At 44.6% G+C, this 20,854-nt stretch overlaps 1 protein-coding gene across 1 annotated transcript in view; it reads right to left on the minus strand.

The window, feature by feature from the left end:
* Positions 1–20,854, minus strand: part of HSD17B1 (hydroxysteroid 17-beta dehydrogenase 1) — a 384,740-nt gene that overhangs the window by 154,849 nt on the left and 209,037 nt on the right. The window contains exon 4 of the mRNA XM_040329791.1: positions 16,122–16,215. Within this exon, the coding sequence (XP_040185725.1) occupies positions 16,122–16,215 (94 nt within the window). The remainder of the gene's footprint in view (positions 1–16,121; positions 16,216–20,854) is intronic.

Here is a 20,854-nt window from a genome sequence, read left to right on the forward strand (position 1 = left end):
GTCCACGTGTGTGTCCCCTCTGCTGACAAGCCTACTTCACCGAAGGGGGAGGGAGGGAGCCCGCTGTGAGGACAGATGGACTGTCTCTGTAATTGCTTCTCCAGCACATACTGGATAAGAGAGTGCAGGGGAATGGAAAAGGTCACACGTCCTCTCCTGCTTCCACTTAATAGCGCTTTGATGTGAACTTGCGGTGGCGTACATGGCTCCGGTCCTTCAGCCTTTGATCATCCGACCGTCCACCTGCACGGTGTGCTCCTCATGCAGTTCATTACCTGGGGAAACTCAGAGGGGAGGGGAGGAGCCCTCACACACGTCCTCACACACGTCCGCACGGCATGAAGTCTGGGCCGATTGTAAGCTCCTGCCGAGTAACTAGTTACTTTGCCAATAAAGTAACTGAGTCACTAACTCAATTACTTTTTCGGACAAGTAACTTGTAATTGTAACTAATTACTTTTTTAAAGGAAGATGAACAACACTGTGGATTTGTCAAGTAATTATTCAAGCTTATGGTTTAATGAACAGGATTCCTCCTGTAGCGCTACCCCCGGAGGAGCCACTGGTTAGATTTGGGATCGGCGTATTAAAGTTACCTCTATGATGCGTCTAGGGGTGATGGTGATGATGAGAGCAGTTGGTTGACGTTTTCAATGCTTTATTTTCTGGTCAAACACGACCAACATGTCAACTTGAGGTAGACAGGATAGGCTGGTGAAAGAAGAATAACTTTGCAGAATCAGGCTATGGATAGAGAAAGCAGTCCTACCTTCAACAGTTGTATTTGTCTCGTCGCCACTGGGTAAAGTGCCCCTGGACAAACCTCTCTCACAGGTCTGGCAGCCAGAGCGCCACTCAGAACCTCTGGGAAGGAACAAGTCTCTGCCACCGACTTGGCTCTAACTAAATTGGGATGTTAAGATGAGACCTCTGCCACAGGCCTAGTGCTTGAAAGTTTAAATGGTAGAGCGAATCCTCCCAGTACATCTTTTTGGGGTCACCGACTGACAGTCTGAATGCGACCTGTCAGTGTCCGGTCACCCAGATCCCCGATGGTTCGTTCAAGCCCTATTGGATCACCTGCCTCCGGGTTCTCCTCAGACCGATCCCCCACCGAACAGCACTCAGCTTGGGATCTTCTCAATAGAAATGGGGACCCAGTAAGTCTGGGATTCCCTGGCAGCATCAGTCACTCCGGGCTATGAGAGCCCAGAGTCAGGAACTCCACGTACCACGTGACCCCGGCCTTGTAGGCCATAGTGGTGGGGCCCGTGATGTGTGCACACCCTAAAGGTGGGTTCCGCACCTGGAACCAGGAACCCGCGAAGAACCCTGAACGGCCTCCGCCACAGAAATACCCCTCCCCAGCATGCCCCGTGAGGGAAAATTCCTTCAATTGGCTGCTGGGAAGAAGCGGCTCCGCCTGGACCCCTCTGGCGCCACCTGCCGTCCAGAGATGGAACTGCATCCCTGGAGTACAGACTGACCAACAGGACAATCCAGAATTGGCGACAGCCAATTTTAACAAATCAATGAATGAGAGCAATATAACTCTCTCATTCCTACACTAAATTTAACCATAGCACCTGTACTGAAAAGTACACAGGCGCTACACTCCTTTTTCTGTTAAGGCACAGGGCAATAAGTGCTTCATGGGCAGTGCATCACCAGGCTTCAATGGCTCAGATCTGTAAAGCTGCAACTTGGTCTTCAGTCCATACATTTACCAAATTCTATCAAATAAATGTAAAAGGACATGAGGATTTGGCCTTCGGGCGTAGTGTGCTGCAGGCAGTGGTCTAGGGATTCTTATCCATTGGTGGCCTGCTTGATCTGTGTATCCCACCCTTCATATTGAGCATTGCTCTGGGACGTCCCACTATGTAATGACTAAGCTCTGTGTCCAGTGGTGTACGATAAAGAAAGTAGGATTTTTAATAACAGCTTACCTGTAAAATCCTTTTCTTTGAATACACCATGGGACACAGAGACACCCCCCCCCCCTCTATGGGACTCTAACTGCTTTTCTACAAAAACAGGTACTTCCTGTATGGGAGGGGTTATATGGAGGGGAACTTTTTCTCATTGATTGTGCCAGTGTCCAATCACCTCTGGTGACCATACAACCCACTATATAATGACTATGTGTCCTGTGGTGTATTCAAAGAAAAGGATTTTACAGGTAAGCCATTATTAAAAATCCTACTACTTTGCATTCATTGAGCACTCTTTTAAAAACATGTCCCACGTTGCCCCCTCATACCTTTTGCTAGTCTTCTGTACCACTGACAGGAGTAGTGAGCTCACATCTGCAAAAAATATGGAAAAAATCTTTCATCCACTTACTTCAGAAGCAGGTGAGGTCAGGCAGCCTATCCAGAGGCAGACAGAATCAGGAACACAGCACAGCACAGCACAGACTTGTTGCAAACAGCAACAAGTCTTTACCTCACAAAAGAAAACTGACAGGACTGCAGAGAGAAATCAGTTCCTCTGCTGGCTCTTCTGTATCTGAGAATGTTTAAGTTGCTGCTTGGTGACTGGCGGTCACTACCTTGTGCCGCCCCATCTCCCTGCCATCTGTGACATCATCCATTGCCACTCTCAGACTGGAAATAAAGCCAGAAGAGCAGTGTGGCACGCTGCCTATACAAAACAGGAAAAACTCCAAGGGAGATGCCAATGATGTTATTGCAGAGTTTACTAATACTACACCTGCAGAATAGTTTACCATCTAATATTCAGGGTCTTCCAACTCCACGAGTAGGGATGAGCCGAACACCCCCGCGTTCGGTTCGCACCAGAACTTTCAAACGGACCGAACGTTTGCGCGAACATTTAGAACCCCATTAAAGTCTACTTCTTTCTAAATACACTACTCGCCTGACTAAGTACGGCAGTGTAGCGCATATGAGATGCTCTACGCCCGCCTAAAGATACGCGCATCTTTCTGAATCTGGCCCTGGGTGTTTTTCCATGTAGGAAACTTGGCCAAAGATAGAGAAATGCAGCAGCTTTGGTAATGGATAAAATCATGTGTTAAGCTTAGAAGGATTGTAAAAACAGACAATTGTACCGCACTTTATAAAAAGAATGATTGATATTCCTCTTTCAGACCTCTAATCTTTTTGATTCATGTATCCCTTTTTTTTACAATCTTGTAGGGCGCAATCAAGCTGCAGCAGTGGAACTGACCAACCCCACACAGAGCCAAGCCCCAATCTCGCCGGATGTGCAGGAAGTGGGAAATGCCACCACATCAGGTCAGTGTCATACAGCACAGCTTCAGGTAATAGATGTAGGCCTGCATAATTGTAATACATGTTTTTTTTCCAAATTTCAGGAGGTGTTCGTGCTGTTGGGGGAGGATTGGACATCTACAGTGCCCAGGTCCTAATTGGGGAGATCTTGTCCTGCAGGGCAGAAATAGAAGACATAAACCTCGCCTTATGGCAGCTTAAAAAGAAAACAGTGGTGGACCGAAAACTCAAGAATCTGATTGATGTGCTGGGGAGGGTTTAAAAAAAAAAATAGATGTAGACAAGTATTTCAAAGCAAAAATATATTTCTTGACAAAAAAAATAAATAAAGAATTTCTATTAAAATATTTTTGAAAAAAATAAAAATGACACATTTTAAGTGTGAAACAATAAATATTTTTGGATACTCAACAATGTGTGGCTTATTATTATACCAATGCTGCCTAAAAGAACAAATCTAGATTTGTAGTGTTTACATTGACAATGATGAGTATTTAGTACAGGAAAATAAACATGACACTATGATAACGTAGGAGAAAGCTATAATGAACTCAAATTAGAAAAGAATCAAAGAAAAATACTAAAACAGGGGCAGAAAAATTGGGCCTTAGGCACTACAACCCCTCACAGATAATGTCATTGGAGCGCAGCAAATAGCCACATGCAAAGTATTGCATCAAAAATTGTTATTATACGCCCCTGTTAAACAGGGGCAGAAAAATTGGGCCTTAGGCACTGGTGACGGTGCCACAACACTGCAACCCCTCACAGATAATGTCATTGGAGTGCAGCAAAGAGCCACATGCAAACTTTTGCATCAAAAATTGTTATTATACGCCCCTGTTAAACAGGGGCAGACAAATTGGGCCTTAGGCACTGGTGGCGGTGCCCCAACACTGCAACCCCTCACAGATAATGTCATTGGAGCGCAGCAAAGAGCCACATGCAAAGTATCGCATCAAAAATTGTTATTATACGCCCCTGTTAAACAGGGGCAGACAAATTGGGACTTAGGCACTGGTGGCGGTGCCACAACACTGCAACCCCTCACAGATAATGTCATTGGAGCGCAGCAAAGAGCCACATGCAAACTATTGCATCAAAAATTGTTATTATACGCCCCTGTTAAACAGGGGCAGAAAAATTGGGCCTTAGGCACTGGTGGCGGTGGACAGAACCAACAATGTTCTTACTAGCTATCAGCAAGATCATTGAGGAGGAAAAGGATTTTGAGTCAGCAGAATAACAGGACAGTCACTCAGCATCAGTATAGGCAGTCTACAAGGGATCTGACATTTCAAAAAAATGATTCAGTTACATCAGCATCAGGTGCTTGGTAGCTGTTGTTGATCCAAGCCTGATTCATTTTTATGAAGGTCAGTCGATCGACGGAGTCGATGGAGAGGCGCACCCTGTGATCGGTCACAAAGCCTCCAGCAGCACTGAATGTGCGTTCTAAAAGAACGCTGGATGCAGGACAAGCCAGTAGCTCAATTGGGTACTGTGCAAGCTCTGGCCAGTGATCCATCCTCAAGACCCAGTAAGCCAGAGGATTTTCGGTGGGGAAGATGTCCAGGTCTGATCTTGCCCCTAGCTATTCCCGCACCATATAAACCAGACGCTGGCGATGGTTGCTGGAACCGGTCATATTGGGGCTGCGGACTAAAAAATTGTCTGAACGCATCGGTCAGACGGCCACCTTCTCCACCGCTCCTTCTGTGACTCACCGAAGCCTCAGAACACGTTGTCCAGGACCTCAAATTGGTAATCCCCCAGGTTCTGGAAACGCGTTGCACAGACCTTTCTGCAAGGCCTCCCGAAGATGTTTCATCTTCTGCTCCCTCTGCGAGGGCAAGATAAGCTCCGCAACCTTACTCTTGTAACGTGGATCAAGGAGAGTTGCCAGCCAGGAATGAACCCTCTCCTTGATACCACGAATACGAGGATCCTTACGCAGGCTATGCAGGATCAGGGAGACCATGCAGCGTAGGTTTGCTGAGGCATTTGGGGCACAGTCCTCTGGGTCACTGAGGATGACAGAATCCGCAGCCACCTCATCCCAAACACGTAAAAGTCCATGGGTTCCTTGGGACTGTAAGGGATCCCTTGAAGACTGCTGCTGCTGAGTGCTAGGCTCCACCTCCATGCTGCTGATACAATCATCCTCCTCCTCCTCCACCTCGTCCTCCTGTGTGCTAGGCGGGCATGCAGGACCACAGTCTGGATAAAGGGAGCCTTGAGAGGTAAGGAAGTCCTCCTCTTCCTCCCTCTGTTCTGCCTCAAGGGCCCTGTCCATTATTCCACATAGCGTGTGCTCCAACATGTGAATAAGAGGGACAGTCTCACTGATGCATGCACTGTCACTGCTCACCATCCTCGTGGCCTCCTCAAATGGTGACAGGACAGTGCATGCATCCCTGATCAAGGCCCACTGGCGTGGGGAAAAAAAACAAGCTCCCCTGACCCAGTTCTGCTGCCATATTGGCACAGGTACTCATTGATGGCCCTCTGCTGCGTGTGCAGCCGCTGCAGCATGGCCAATGTAGAGTTCTATCTGGTGGGCATGTCACAGATTAGGCGGTTCTTGGGAGGTTGGTGCCATTGTCGCTAACCACCATTCCTGGCTTAAGCTGGCGTGGCGTCAACCACCTCTGAGCCTGCCTGTGTAGAGATGACAGAACCTCTGCCCCAGTGTGGCTCTTGTCTCCCAAGCACACCAGCTCTAGCACCGCATGGCATCTTTTTGCCTGCATTTCTGCGTAGCCCCTCGTACGCCTACGGAGCACGGCTGGTTCCAAGGAAACATCAACACAGGAAGAGGCCACAGAGGAAGAAGAAGAGGAGGGGGTGGAGGAGAGAGGCATGTCACAACCAGTAGTAGTGATTTGGAGGCGTGGTGGCGGAACAACCTCCAACACTACTGTACCTTGCCCTGCATCCTTCCCAGCTGCCAGCAGAGTCACCCAATGCGCTGTGAAAGAGAGGTAACGTCCCTGTCCATGCCTGCTGGACCATGAGTCAGCGGTAATATGCACCTTACCACTGACCGCCCTGTCCAGCGAGGCATGGACATTGCCTTCCACATGGCGGTAGAGAGCCGGAATCGCCTTCCGTGAGAAAAGTGGCATTTGGGGACTTGCCACTGAGGTAACGCACATTCCACAATCTCACGGAAGGGGGCAGAATCTACCAACTGAAAAGGCAGCAGTTGAAGTATTAGCAATTTTGCTAAGCTAGCATTCAACCGCTGGGCATGTGGATGGCTTTGAGAGTACTTCTTTCGGCGCTGCAGCAGCTGGGGCAGGGAAATTTGTCTGGTACCATCAGTAGATTGCCCGCATGTATTACTAGGTTGTGACACACCTATTTCTACACCTTCAGTCCTATCAGTGCAGGCTTCAGAGTGGACTGAGGGTCTAGTGGGGTTGGAGGTCCCAGCTGATGAGGGGCAAGGGGAGGTCCGCTTTGTACTTTGGTGTGGGTCTTTCTGGTATGCTTGCCAATGAACTGCATGGCAGGTCGACATATGTCTGGTCAAGCATGTGGTGCCCAAGCGGGTGATGTTTTGGCCACGCGAGATACGCTTGAGACATATATTGCAAATAGCAACGGTGCGATCTGATGCACATGTCTCAAAAAAGGCCCACACCAAAGAACTTTTGCAGTAACGTTCAGACACAGCAGCGCCCTGCACAGGAGTAGCTCTGCGATGTAATGCAGTTGGTGTGCTGCCCTTAAGCTGGCCCCTGGAGGGCATCCTGCCTTTTTGGAGATGTGCCTGTGCCTCTTCCTCCTCCTCCACCTCCTCTTCCTCCACCTCTCTCCTATCAGGCACCCACGTAGAGTCAGTGACCTCATCATCCCCTCCCTCCTCATCACTGTCGAAAACCTGGCAGTATGCTGCAGCTGGGGGACCATGACTGCCAGATTGCTGTCCCTCTCGGGCACCCCCTCTCTCTGGGCTTACATTACTGCCTTCCTCTATCTGTGTTCCATCATCGGAGCCTTCAAAACCCTGCGCATCTTCATGCAGCATGTACCCAACACTGTGTTGAAACAGTTCGGGAGGACATGGTTGGACTAGGGAAGGAGTGACTGATGCCATTGTGCAGAGGGAAGAGGACGCCTTGGCAGCTGCTTTGGCAGACAAAGTAAGCTCTGCCTGGGTGAGAGAGGATGAGGACGGCTTGGTCATCCACTCTACTAATTTCTCTGCATGTTGAGGCTCAACACGGCCAGCTCCCGAAATGCAGAGCCTGCTTGCCCTCGTGACTCTCTGCCTCTCTTTGTTGTCCTTCCAGACATTGTAATGGCCTGCACAGGACAAAATCAGTACACACACCTCATACCTTTAGGTACAAACTGGAGAGGACAAGTGCAGTAGCAGCAACTACGTTTAGTTGCTATTAAACAGGACAAGTGCAGTAACAGCAACTACGTTTAGGTGCTATTAAACAGGACAAGTGCAGTAACAGCAACTATCTTTAGGTGCTATTAAACAGGACGAGTGCAGTAACAGCAACTACGTTTAGGTGCTATTAAACCGGACAAGTGCAGTAACACCGAGTACGTTTAGGTGCTAATACACAGGACAAGTGCAGTAACAGCAACTACATTTAGGTGCTATTAAACAGGACAAGTGCAGTAACAGCAACTACATTTAGGTGCTATTAAACAGGACAAGTGCAGTAACAGCAACTACGTTTAGGTGCTATTAAACAGGACAAGTGCAGTAACAGCAACTACGTTTAGGTGCTATTAAACAGGACAAGTGCAGTAACAGCAACTACGTTTAGGTGCTATTAAACAGGACAAGAGCAGTAACAGCAACTACGTTTAGGTGCTATTAAACAGGACAAGTGCAGTAACAGCAACTACGTTTAGGTGCTATTAAACCGGACAAGTGCAGTGACACCGAGTACGTTTAGGTGCTAATATACAGGACAAGTGCAGTAACAGCAACTACGTTTAGGTGCCTTTAAACAGGACAAGTGCAGTAACAGCAACTACGTTTAGGTGCTATTAAACCGGACAAGTGCAGTAACACCGAGTACGTTTAGGTGCTAATACACAGGACAAGTGTAGTAACAGCAACTAAGTTTAGGTGCTATTAAACAGGACAAGTGCAGTAACAGCAACTATGTTTAAGTGCTATTAAACAGGACAAGTGCAGTAACAGCAACTACGTTTAGGTGCTATTAAACAGGACAAGTGCAGTAACAGCAACTACGTTTAGGCAGGGCTGTCTTAATGAAAGGGCACACCTGGGCACTGCCCAGGGGCCCCAGCTGCATGGGGGGCCATTGCATTTTCCCCAAAGCAGCTGGTCCTTGAGCCCACGCTGCCCCGAAATTGGGGGCCCCATGATGGCACTGAGAGTGATAGATACACAGGGGAGGCAGTCTGCCTCCTACCTACTTGATGTCTGTTTACCTGCACTGTCATCGTTGTAGGGGCCCCAGAGCATTTCTTTGCCCAGGGGCCCATGATGCTATTAAGATGGCCCTGTGTGTAGCAAGTAACATAATAATGAGAAGGGTTCTCTTATTAGTATTGAAGTGCAATCAGTCACCAACAATAGTAGAACAGTAAGGCCTTGTACACATGATCAGTCCAAACTGCTGAAAATGGACTGAAGTTCAGTTTTATCAGTCCAAACCTACCGTGTGTATGGCCCATCAGACTTTTGTCCTTCAGTCCAAAGTTTTAGAACTTGCTTTAAAATCGGACTGATGGACGCCTGACTGATCGGTCGAAACTGATGGTTAGTACGCAAAAGCATCGGTTCAAAACCCGCCCATGCTCAGAATCAAGTCGACGCATGCTTGGAAGCATTGAACTTCATTTTTTTCAGCACCTCGTTATGTTTTACGTCACCGCGTTGGTCTCGATCGGATTTTGAACTGATGGTGTGTAGGCACATCAGACCATCAGACCATCAGCCTTCAGTCCGTTTTCATCAGATGGACTGATCGGGCCAGATCCACATAGAGATACGACGGTGTATCTCCTGTTACACCGCCGTATCTCTGAGTTTCGTCGGCCGTATCTATGCGACTGATTCATAGAATCAGTTACGCATAGATATGCCTAAGATCCGACAGGTGTAACTGTGTTACACCGTCGGATCTTAACTTGACAGGTGTTTAACACTTCTTACTCTATTTAAAAATAAAATGAATCCAACCTGGATTACTCAATATCGGGACAGCAACATGAGATCCCTGGTACTGACTGTCCATCGAGATGACGCCATTCCCTCATCTTATCGGTTTGTTTTGTTTTCCAGCAGAACCGAGAGAGACAGTCTCTTCCCCCCCACTCCCCCCCTCTCTCCCCCATAATCTCTAATGTTCCTCCCGGTATCGATTTTATTCTACACCTATGCCTTAGAGTAAAAATATGAGTGATCCTTGACATAGTTATGCTCGCTTATATTATCTTACCTAGTTGATTGGTTGTCTGCAAGGTATAATTCCATTACAATGCACTTTATAATGTTATTGTTTGCTAATGTTAAATGCCTGGCGCACTCGCTGGCGCTGGTTTGTTCCCCTTCTGCCCTTGCGTGCTCCTGCCTTCCCCTATTTTGGGATGCAGCAGCGGGCTCCATTGGTAGAATTAGGACAGTATTGTCCTCATGTTCTAAATATGTGGCTATGGGGCTTTTTTACCCTTAGCTCCCTTTTTTTTCTATTTTTGGTTATTTTAATTGTAGATGTTTTTGATACTCAAAATGGAAGACTTTTTTTACTAACACTGTTTGGTACTTTGATGACAGATATGATATTTTTGTATGCTTGCAAGGTGTACTCTCTTAAACCACACCATTTATTATTGAACATACACCCCCTCTACTCCACTGCAGTTGTTACTATCAGTCTACATACCACACTCACCAACTTTACCTTCCCTTTGGTGACCTCAGGTGATCCACATCCCAACATATATATCTCACCCAGCTTTTTACCCTTGTACAGAAATGGGCCTTAAAATATTCTCACACAATGTGCAGGGTTTCAACTCCCCAAATAAACGCAAAAAAGCATTCAAACACTATAAAAGACTAGGTGCGGATATTATCCTATTACAAGAAACGTACTTCTCTTCAACAAATCATCCTCAATATTTTGATAAGTCCTTTTAACCAGATTCACTATACTACTTTTGCCAACAAATCCAGAGGGGTTGCCATTTTGGTCCGTAACACAATTGTATTTGAACTATCCAATATTTACAAAGATGCTGATAGTCGCTTCATCATTCTGAAGGGCAGTATAAACAGGCGTTCCCTCACAGTAGCCTCAGTATACGCCCCAAATGATTCACAAATATAATTTTTCAATAAATTCTTTGATGTTCTTGACCAATATGTCTCGCCCCATATGATTATCGGTGGCGACTTTAATCTGGCTGCCCACCCCGCACTAGACAGAAGTAGGGTTGTTCCCTCCTCCAAGGCTTTCACCAAATCCATCAACCGCTCACTTAACAAACATCAACTTATTGATGCCTGGAGAGCCCATAATATTGGTATTAAAGAATACACCCACTATTCCCATCCACATGACTGTTATGCGAGGCTGGATTACATATTCTGTACTCCCATCTTGCTAGCAAATTCCCCCTCAGCCACAATTCACCCGTGCCCTTGGTCTGACCACAACATGGTTGTCTTCGAGACATCACATATAGGTTTATCCCCCACAACATTTAACTGGAGATTAAATGACTCACTTCTGTCAGACCCGTCCATTTTTCAAAAAATGTATACACACATTGAGGAATACTTTACAGATAACAGACCTGATGACTCACCCCCCACAGCAATCTGGGCCGCACATAAAGCTGTTCTGAGAGGCCATTTTATTAACATTGCAGCAGCTAAGAAAAAATCCAAATTGGCTGACATTAAATGTCTAACTGAACTCCATGACCTTTATAACAAACTCAGCCAATCAATTTCCCCTGAACTAACTAATCTTATTCAAACCAAACGCCAAGCCCTAGACACTCTGCTTTCTGAGGATACAGAGAAGACGATGAGATTTTCAAAAGCAACATTTTTGCTGCATGGTAACTCAGCCTCAACAATGTTTGCTAGAAAGTTGAACTTAGACTCTAAACCTCCTCATCTGTATAAATTGCGAAATCAGAACGGCAATCTAGTTTCCCACCCCCATGACGTCATGAAAATCTTCACCTCCTTTTACAAGGATCTTCTTTCAGGTCCCCAATCACACCCTCCCCCCAATTCCTTAGACTGGCTTGAAAAAATTCACCTCCCCACCCTTACAGAACAACAAATAGCACTACTTAATGAGCCATGCTCTGACTTAGAAATTGTGAATATTATTAAATCTCTCAAAACTTCAACAGCCCCAAGCCCTGATGGTTTCTTGACTACGTACTATAAAAAATATGCCACCCTCCTTGTCCCCCGCCTCACCAGATTGTTTAACCATGTTTTGATGGGAGGCCACTTCACGGATGACATGCTATTGGCCAACCTTTCTTTGATTCCTAAACCCCAAAAAGATCACTCTCTACCACAAAACTTTCGCCCCATCTCCGTGCTAAATAATGATCTTAAGTTGTTTGGGAAACTCCTAGCCAACAGACTAGCTTCGGTAATCACCTCCCTTATTAAGACTGACCAGTCTGGATTTATCCCAGGCAGACAATTGACTGACAATATCAGGCTTGCTGCCAACATCATACAAGATGATATTCTTTTCTCTCGCCCTGTATGTCTCTTGAGCCTAGATATACACAAGGCTTTTGACAGTGTCAATTGGTCATATTTAAATCACCTTCTCCCCAAATTTGGAATATCTGACAAATTTATTCACGGGTTTAATGCCATGTATCATGTCCCGCAAACTAGAATTAGAATACCTGGTAATAATTCAGATTTATTCCCCCTTAGTAGGGGCACTAGACAGGGTTGTCCCCTTTCCCCACTTCTATTTGCACTAGCGAAAGAACCCCTTGCCCAAGCGATTAGACAAAATGATAACATAAAAGGATATCAAAAAGGCCCAGACCAGTTTAAGATAAATTTGTATGCAGATGAGGCCCTTCTATTCATAACAGACCCCTTGATTTCACTGCCCAATCTTCTTGCAGAATTAGACTCCTTTCACAAACTTTCCGGCCTATTTATTAACACTGATGCCGCATACACACCATCACTTTATGTGATGAAAAAAAACGACACTTTCTGTGAAGTAAAAAATGACGTTTTTGAAACTTCAATTTTCAAAGACGAAGTTGCCTACACACCATCGTTTTTCTCACAATGATCTTGCAAAGTGAGGTTAGGTTCCACCACGTTTTACCATTGAAGCTTGCTTCATAAGTAGCTTCTGGGCATGCGTGGATGAAAAAACGTCTTAGAAAACGACGTTTTTTGCTACACACGGTCAATTTCTGTGAAGTAAAAAGTGCACTTTTGAAAAACGACACATAAAATTGAAGCATGCTTGAATTTTTTTTGGTCGTTTTTTACAAGACATAAAATGACGTTTTCCCCCACACACGGTCAATTAAAGTGACGTTTTTGAAAACGTCATTTTTTTCCATCACATAAAGTGATGGTGTGTACGGGGCATAAGAAGTGCTCAGCCTTACCAATCAACTACCCCCCGGATTCACTCTCCTCCTTACAGAGGAAATTTAATTTCACATGGTCTTCCACCTCACTCAAATATTTGGGAGTTAATGTTACCACCTCTCATAAACTGCTATATAATGCAAATTACCTCCCCCTTTTCTCACACATAAAAACATTACTTAAAACTTGGTCCTCTTACCATATCTCCTTCTTGGGCAGGATCTGTGCCATTAAAATGAAAATCCTGCCCAAACTCCTTTTTTACTTCAGAGCTCTACCCATTAATGTACCTAAAACCCGTGTAGAGGCCCTTCAGAGAGAATTAAACAAATTCATCTGGATGAATAAAAAACCAAGGTGTAGCTATACTCTTATGCATGAAGCACAAATTAATGGTGGCCTTGGTCTCCCACACCTCTGGTATTATTTCTTGTCTGCTAGACTTACACACATGGCTCAATGGCACTCCTCTGATAGGTACATCCCATGGCTTAGATTTGAATCCTCAGCCCTCTCTCCAACATATTTAAAGAACTTATTATGGTCCAGTTCTAAACACCATCTCAACATCTCCAAGAGTAATGTAATCGTAGCCCATTCTATACAATTGTGGAACAAAATGAATAAACCCTTCGACCGCTCTTCAATAATTCCCCCTCTGGCCTCATATGTAGGTGACTATAGATTCCCTCCTGCATACTCTGACCGCTTTCTGTTCCAGGATTGGATACGGAGAAACTTGACTGATCTTAACTCCTTGCTCCTAGACTTCACTACAATCAAGATTTAAACTTCCCTCCTCCGAGCTCAATCAATATAATTTGATTAGGAACTACTACGCTGAATATTACTCCCATCCCATTACATTCCCCCGCACCACATTTGAGGACATTTGCCTCAATACACCCAGAGAAAAGGGACTTATTTCTCGTATATATAAATCCCTAAACAATCTTCACCAACCTGAAAAAAATGCTCCCATGCTCCGCTGGGAAAAGGATTTATTCTGCACTATCCCCATAGAATCGTGGTATAAAATGATTGTCAACTTACGCAAAAGTAACATTGCCACTAACTTTAGGGAATCCCCATTGAAGCTCTTCACTAGGTGGTATATGACACCCGCAAAAATTCACACCTTCTATCCCTCCACCTCTCCAGCCTGTTTCAGAGGATGTCCTGAAGAGGGCTCATACCTTCACATATTTTGGAGCTGTAGTCTCTTAAAACCCATATGGCAAGCTGCCACCAACAGACTAGAATCCTCCTCAGGATGTAATGTTACTCTTTCACCTCTGATTTGCTTACTGTTTGCAGATGCTCCTAATCTCCCCCAACCTTGTAATAGATTGCTCCACTCCCTAGTTGGATCCATTCAATGGATGATAGCATGCAACTGGAAATCAGATAACCTGCCATGGTCCCAAGTTTTATCCAGAATGGATGCACTCAGACTGTCTGAAAGAATCTATCACACTCTCTCGGATAGTATGCAAACATAAATCAATAAATGGAACTATTGGTCACTGCCTTAGAAAATAAACGCTGGTTTACACTACTTAATGCCTTCAGACCAGTAATATTCAATCATCTCCAAAGAGTATACTGTCTTTACCTTCAACTCTGTATGACACTGATTGCCATATGACTGCTACCCCACAACTGTATAATCCATGTATAATACTATACCCCTCTAATGGTTTCATATTGTAAGCAAAGTTACTCTGTCTTGTCATTGTCTTCCAAATAAAGCTTTTGTAAACAAAAAAAAATAATAAAATGAAAATGTTTTGGGTTTAGATATAGCTCATCTCTGTTTCAAATAGTTCTACAATCTGTCTTTTTACTTTAGTTTTGTAATCCCCTGTACAGCGTGAATGGGAAAAGAAGTAACAACCTAATCCAGTCAAGCTGTGCCACAAAGTGTGGTCTATTTAACACAGAGAGCCTGCAGATAGAAGACATTTCATTACTGTGCTGCTGCTCCTTTATTATTCAATAGAATGCACTGGCAAGTCTTTGACCAAGCTGTAACCTGTTTATCTGCAGTGAAGGAAAGTGGGGTGATACTCATAGTTGTGCATTTTTTGGGCTGAAAAAATTGCACATTTTTGGCAAGTAAAAAAAGTTTCCATATATGGGTATTTAGAAGCTTGCTGTATCACTTCCAGGCTGGACAATAAATAATAGACATATGATGTACAGGCCAGAAAAAATCTTTCCCCTGAATAAAAAAGACGTTATGGCCTCATCTAGAATATATAGCAAACAATAGGTGGCAACTGGAGAAAGTAATCTCCAGCTACCTAAAAGGGCGGACTATAGTGTCACTTGTGTCTCCTGTGCTGTGCCGCTATGGTCCGCCTTTTTACGTAGCTGGAGATTATGTTCTCCAGTCGTCACCTTTTTTTTTCCGATTTTTGCCCTAGATATGCTTGCACAGACATCCTGATCATTGGCTCTTTCCACCAAAAAAAAAAAGGTTGAGGGCGATAATTGTCAGGCTGGGTTCACACCATTGCAAATTGGCTGCGGGTTCTCTGCATCCAATTCACAATAGCAGGACATTTTGACCAGCTCTCTATGGAGCCGGTTCACATATCTCCGCAGCGGGTCCAGTGCGATTTGCACAAAAATGCTGTGTGTTTTTTGGTCCATTTCTGGTCCAAATTCATAAAAAAAATTCTGGTTGAAATCAGACCTGAAACGGTGAACCAGGACGCACCGGGCCGCATGCAGCTCATATGTAAACCCAGCCTTAGGCCGCGTACACACCATCGGTCCAAACCGATGAAAACGGACCGAATTTCAGTTTCATCGGTCCAAACCGCCCGTGTGTACGCCCCATCGGTCTTTTCTCCTTCGGACAAAAGTTAGAGAACTTGCTTTAAAATCGAACCGATGGACCGCTGACCGATAGGTCCGAACCAATGGTTAGTACACAAAAGCATCGGTTCAAAACCTGCGCATGCTCAGAATCAAGTCGACGCATGCTTGGAAGCATTGAACTTAATTTTTTTCAGCACGTCGTGTGTTTTACATTACCGCGTTCTGACCCGATCGGTTTTTGGAACGATGGTGTGTACGCACATCAGACCATCAGTCTGCTTCAGCGGTGAACCGATGAAAACGGTCCGTCGGACCATTCTCATCGGATGGATCGACCGTGTGTATGCGGCCTTAGAGATTTTGCTGCTGATTTTAGCACAAATACACTTTATAGTAAAAAAAAGTACTGTACTTACTGAACATTAAAATGCTGTAAAACGATAGCCAGACTTTCACAGAAACCTTCCACTGCAAATTTACTGGCACAGTACACATCATTAAATGGGATACCTGGAATAAAGCAAAGAATGGTAGATATGTATTTGCAGGCTCTTTCAATAATTTTGTATAAATGCAATTCCATCATTTACCAATTTTGTAAAACCTTCAACATTTGACACTTAAATACTTATAAGTTAACAGATTTACAGTATAAAACCACCCTCGCCTGCTAAATCTTTAGTTTCAAGAGTTACAAATCAACATATGCATTACAGCCAGTAGGTACATCTTATCACAAATCCAGCACAGATCTCCCTGACATTATAATTCTGTATCACCACCAGTACTGGACTTATTTTCAAGTGATGTTTGTGCTATTTTGTAGAGAGGGTGTAGGTACGTGCAGTTAGCCTTCCCACCTGTAGATGGCCTTGTGTCATTAGCGCAACGGAAGGGGATACTAAGAGATTGTAAACCTCTCTATGGGAGTGTAACGGACCTATGAACTATTCTGCCTACAGAGGACTGCATGACTGGTTACTGAGCTCAAAGGGTTAATTGTAGAGGGACTTTTTCACTTCTAAATGCTAATTGACGCTCTGTTGTGTATTACCAGTTAACAGCCTCTTGCCAGGTGTATGCTAACGTGATGATCTGTGAGTGTATATTGTTCTAAAGGTTAATTGAATTCTATTGAGAAAGGAATGTGCCCGGCCAGGTCATGTTAAGTAGATCTCGGTGCCGGAACGTCTAGAGACTGATTGATTCAAGGAGATCATTGTGTTTGAGTTCTGGTAATGAAGAAATGTTTATAATTAGCTCAAAGAAGGTGATTGAAGCTTCCCCACGGTGTGATGTGTGGGTGGGGACAGTTTGATTGTTCATGTGCCTTGAATACTGTATAAAATCTTAGAGTGAACCATTAAAAATCAGTCCTGCTTGACTCTGCAAACGTAGCCCTTCTTGTTTCTTGAAAGGGCGTTCGATGGGATATACCGGCGGTACCTGCATATCGCAGCTTGCCAGGGAAAAGGACTTCTCCAACGGCTGAGACCCTCTCACTACATGGGTAGCCGTTACAGGAAGTTCTACCTATAGTTAAGCCTAAAATAAGGCTTACCTATAGGCACTGTAAATATCTTGTAAACATGCAGCATTTAGGAGATATTTACTGTGTTTTGTGCCAACGGTATCATCGCCGCATGCGCTGTGAAGAAACAGCACCCCATGTGAGTGCCATGACTGGTGGAATGCGTGCAGGACTGACGTCACGCTGCTCCGGCCAGTCACAGAGTCGGAGTCCATGCCCCCCAGAAGGAAGACAGGCGAAGATAGATGTGGCCTGCAGCGGGACGGCACAGACTTAGTTTGCAGGTAAGTGTCACATAATGTGCTAGTATGCAAAGCATACTAGCACATTATGCTTTTACATTGCAGGGGCAAAGGAAGGAAGTAAAACACATCAGGGTTTACTTCCTCTTTAAGAGAATTGGTTCCTCAGAGATTTCGTACAGTGCTTTGAGGGAGGAAGGTAGTCTGATTGGACACTGAATTCTTGGGAGACTTCAGTGGCGATCTTGGATGAGGGAACCTTTTAAATAAGGGACCCTGCCTCATTTTGGCATGATTCTGGAACATACATGTGGTAGTGAGAGGAACCCCGCTTGTGAGTGACAGTACAGGGCTCCAGACAAGGAAAGATAGCCCATGCCGCGTACACACCATAATTTTTCCTGACGTTCAAAAAGCCGTTGTTTTTCACAACGTGATTCCTCTCCAGCCTGACTTGCATACACACATTCATGCAAAAAAAACATCTGACCAAAGCTCGGTGATGTACAACACGTACGACGGGACTATAAAGGGGAAGTTCCTTTCAAATGGCGCCACCCTTTGGGCTGCTTTTGCTGATCCTCGTGTTAGTAAAAGTTTGGTGAGAGACGATTCGCACATTTCAGTCTTCATGCTTTAAAGATTGTTTTCTGGTGTTCAGTTTGTGCTTGTGGGTTCGTATTTGTTCTTCAGTGCGTGTAGTGAGTTTGTATCTGTTTTTTCAGTGCCTTTTTGTCTGCTCGTTACTGATTTTCAGGTCATTCTTCATAGGCCTTGCTGTTCTTCAGTGCATACTTTTAGTTTGCTCTGACCGGCCGACCATGTTCTAACCATGTTGCAGGTACGTTCTCGTCGCTGAGTTCGTGCTGTGCTTGGTGTTGGGCTTCATGCTTTAACCCAAGTCCAGTCCATGAACAGGGTGAGGAGGTGTTCCTGGACCAAGAATTGTTTGCTTGAGTGTGACCAATTCTGTCACATGCCTTTGTTGCGGGAGATCCAGGAGAATAACCCTGATGACTACAGGAATTTTCTCCAGATGACGGACCCTGTTTTTCAGCATCTCTTGTCTTTGGTGTCCACCTATATCACCAGGCAGGACACTGTTATGCGGGAAGCCATTACTGCTGAGCAGAGGCTAGTCGCCACGTTGCGCTACCTGGCGACAGGGAGAAGCCCGCACGACCTCAAGTTCTCAACAGGCATCTCCCCCCAGGCTCTGGGGCTCATTATCCCAGACACCTGTTCTGTCATCATCCAAGTCCTGCAGGAGGACTATATTAAGGTAAGTTTTCTCCTTTAACATCACATTATATGTATTTAATGTTTGCTAATGTATTGTATTCTTTCTTCATTCCCTAATTTTCATGTTTGTAATATTCTGTGAATCTCCCCTTTGTCCCCATGCATGCTGTAAGCTTTTAATGCTCCTTTTGTGGCCTACATGCATATTTCCCTTCACTAACCTCTCCAGTAGGGATGAGCTTCGAGTTCGAGTCAAACTCATGTTCGACTCGAACATTGCCTGTTCGGCCATTTGCCGAACAGCGAACAATTTGGGGTGTTCGCGGCAAATTTGAAAAGCCGCGGAACACCCTGTAAAAGTGGAAGAAATCTAAAGTGCTAATTTTAAAGGCTTATATGCAAGTTATTAAAATGTATAAGAAAAAGGGGATAGTGGCGCTGCAAGATAGACTGGATCGCCAGCTGGTGATCAAAGTCCCTGTGTACAAACAGGTGTTGGGTAATCTGGATAAAGGGTGGGTCCAATGAAATGAATCCCCCTTGGTGTACCACGCAGTGGGCTATATAAGACCTTCAGATTACCCGTTTATAATGCCAATAGGTTTTTGCCACATAGATGGCGGTTGACAGATGTGTCACTGTGAATGTGCGTGTCACAGATGTGAGAATCCGGAACACTAAAATTAAAGTGTGTAAATCACAAATGTGAAAACGAAGAAAAAACAACAAATACTTATACATTTAAACAAAAGGGTCAGGACCCTGTGCAGGTATCAAGGGTCACAATGCTGTAGGAGTCAGCAAGTGATGGGTGGACCTCATAAGTGTACTCTTGTGTAATTGAGTGAAAATGTCACAGTTGTGCTAGTATGTGCATACTCATAAAATAGAAAAGTAAATAAACCACCCGGAATGGCACAAAGCCACAATACTATGTTGTCCCAGCGGCTTAATAGGTAGTGTTAGGAGTAGTGAAAGGTTTCCTAAGATCAGTGCAAAAAATGGTGTATTAATGATTATAATATCTCATAACCAATGGTGGACAAGATCCTATGCAGGTAGCAATATATAAAGTGCAATGTTGTGGTTTTCCAAGCCTCCACCTGAGACTAAAAAAAATATAAAAATAAAAATAAAATAAAATAAATGCAACCTTCAGTATATATGGACCAAACCTATATCATAAGTCCACAAAAAAAAAATGGATGGAGATGAACAATTTGCTACAGGTACCAGACACTTATGAAAAACTAAAGAAGAACCCTGCACCTGCCTACAAAAAACAACTTTTAAAGTATGTCAAGAAGGGCACAGCTCAGGGAATCCTAAACAAGAAGGAAGCAACATACCTCATCTCTGAATCTACCAAAACCCCGGTCATCTATCAGGTGCCCAAGATACACAAAAGATTAGATAAACCACCCGGCAGGCCTATTGTGAGCGGCATAAATTCTATCTTCTCAAGACTAGGAGAATACCTAGACCAGTTTCTGAAACCTCTGGTGACGTTGGGAAGATCACATCTTAAAGACAGTACACAATTAATAGTGGAACTCCAAAATATTGAGAACACAGAGGGTCTTCTAATGGCGACCATAGATGTAGATTCCCTGTATACTAGCATCAGACGGGCTAAAAGGAGTAGAGATGGCACTACACCAACTTACTACAATGAAACAGGAACAGATCTCGTTTATTCTAGAGGGGCTGAGGATGGCTATGATGAACAATCATTTCTGGTACAAAAAGGAATTCTATGTACAGAAGAAAGGGGTAGCGATGGGGGCACGCTATGCCCCAAGTGTAGCGAACCTCTTTATGGATATGTGGGAAGCCGAATACATATACAGCTGCAACATACCACAACTCAAACTCTACAGACGTTATATAGATGACCTGATGATCTTATGGGACGGCACACCAGAATCTTTAGAAAGCTTCATGCAACAACTTAATAGTAACAGGTATGGAATAACTTTTACAGGGAAATGGCATGCACATACTATCGACTATTTGGATCTGCAAATCTTTAAGGATAAGGGCTCACTAGCCACTAAGACTTTCTTCAAGAAGACGGACAGGAACGGCTATATACCGGTGTCCAGTTGTCATCATCCTAAGTGGACAGGGAATA

This window comes from Rana temporaria, chromosome 12 (genome assembly GCF_905171775.1).
Source record: "Rana temporaria chromosome 12, aRanTem1.1, whole genome shotgun sequence".
In the NCBI taxonomy this organism is placed as follows: Eukaryota; Metazoa; Chordata; class Amphibia; order Anura; family Ranidae; genus Rana; species Rana temporaria.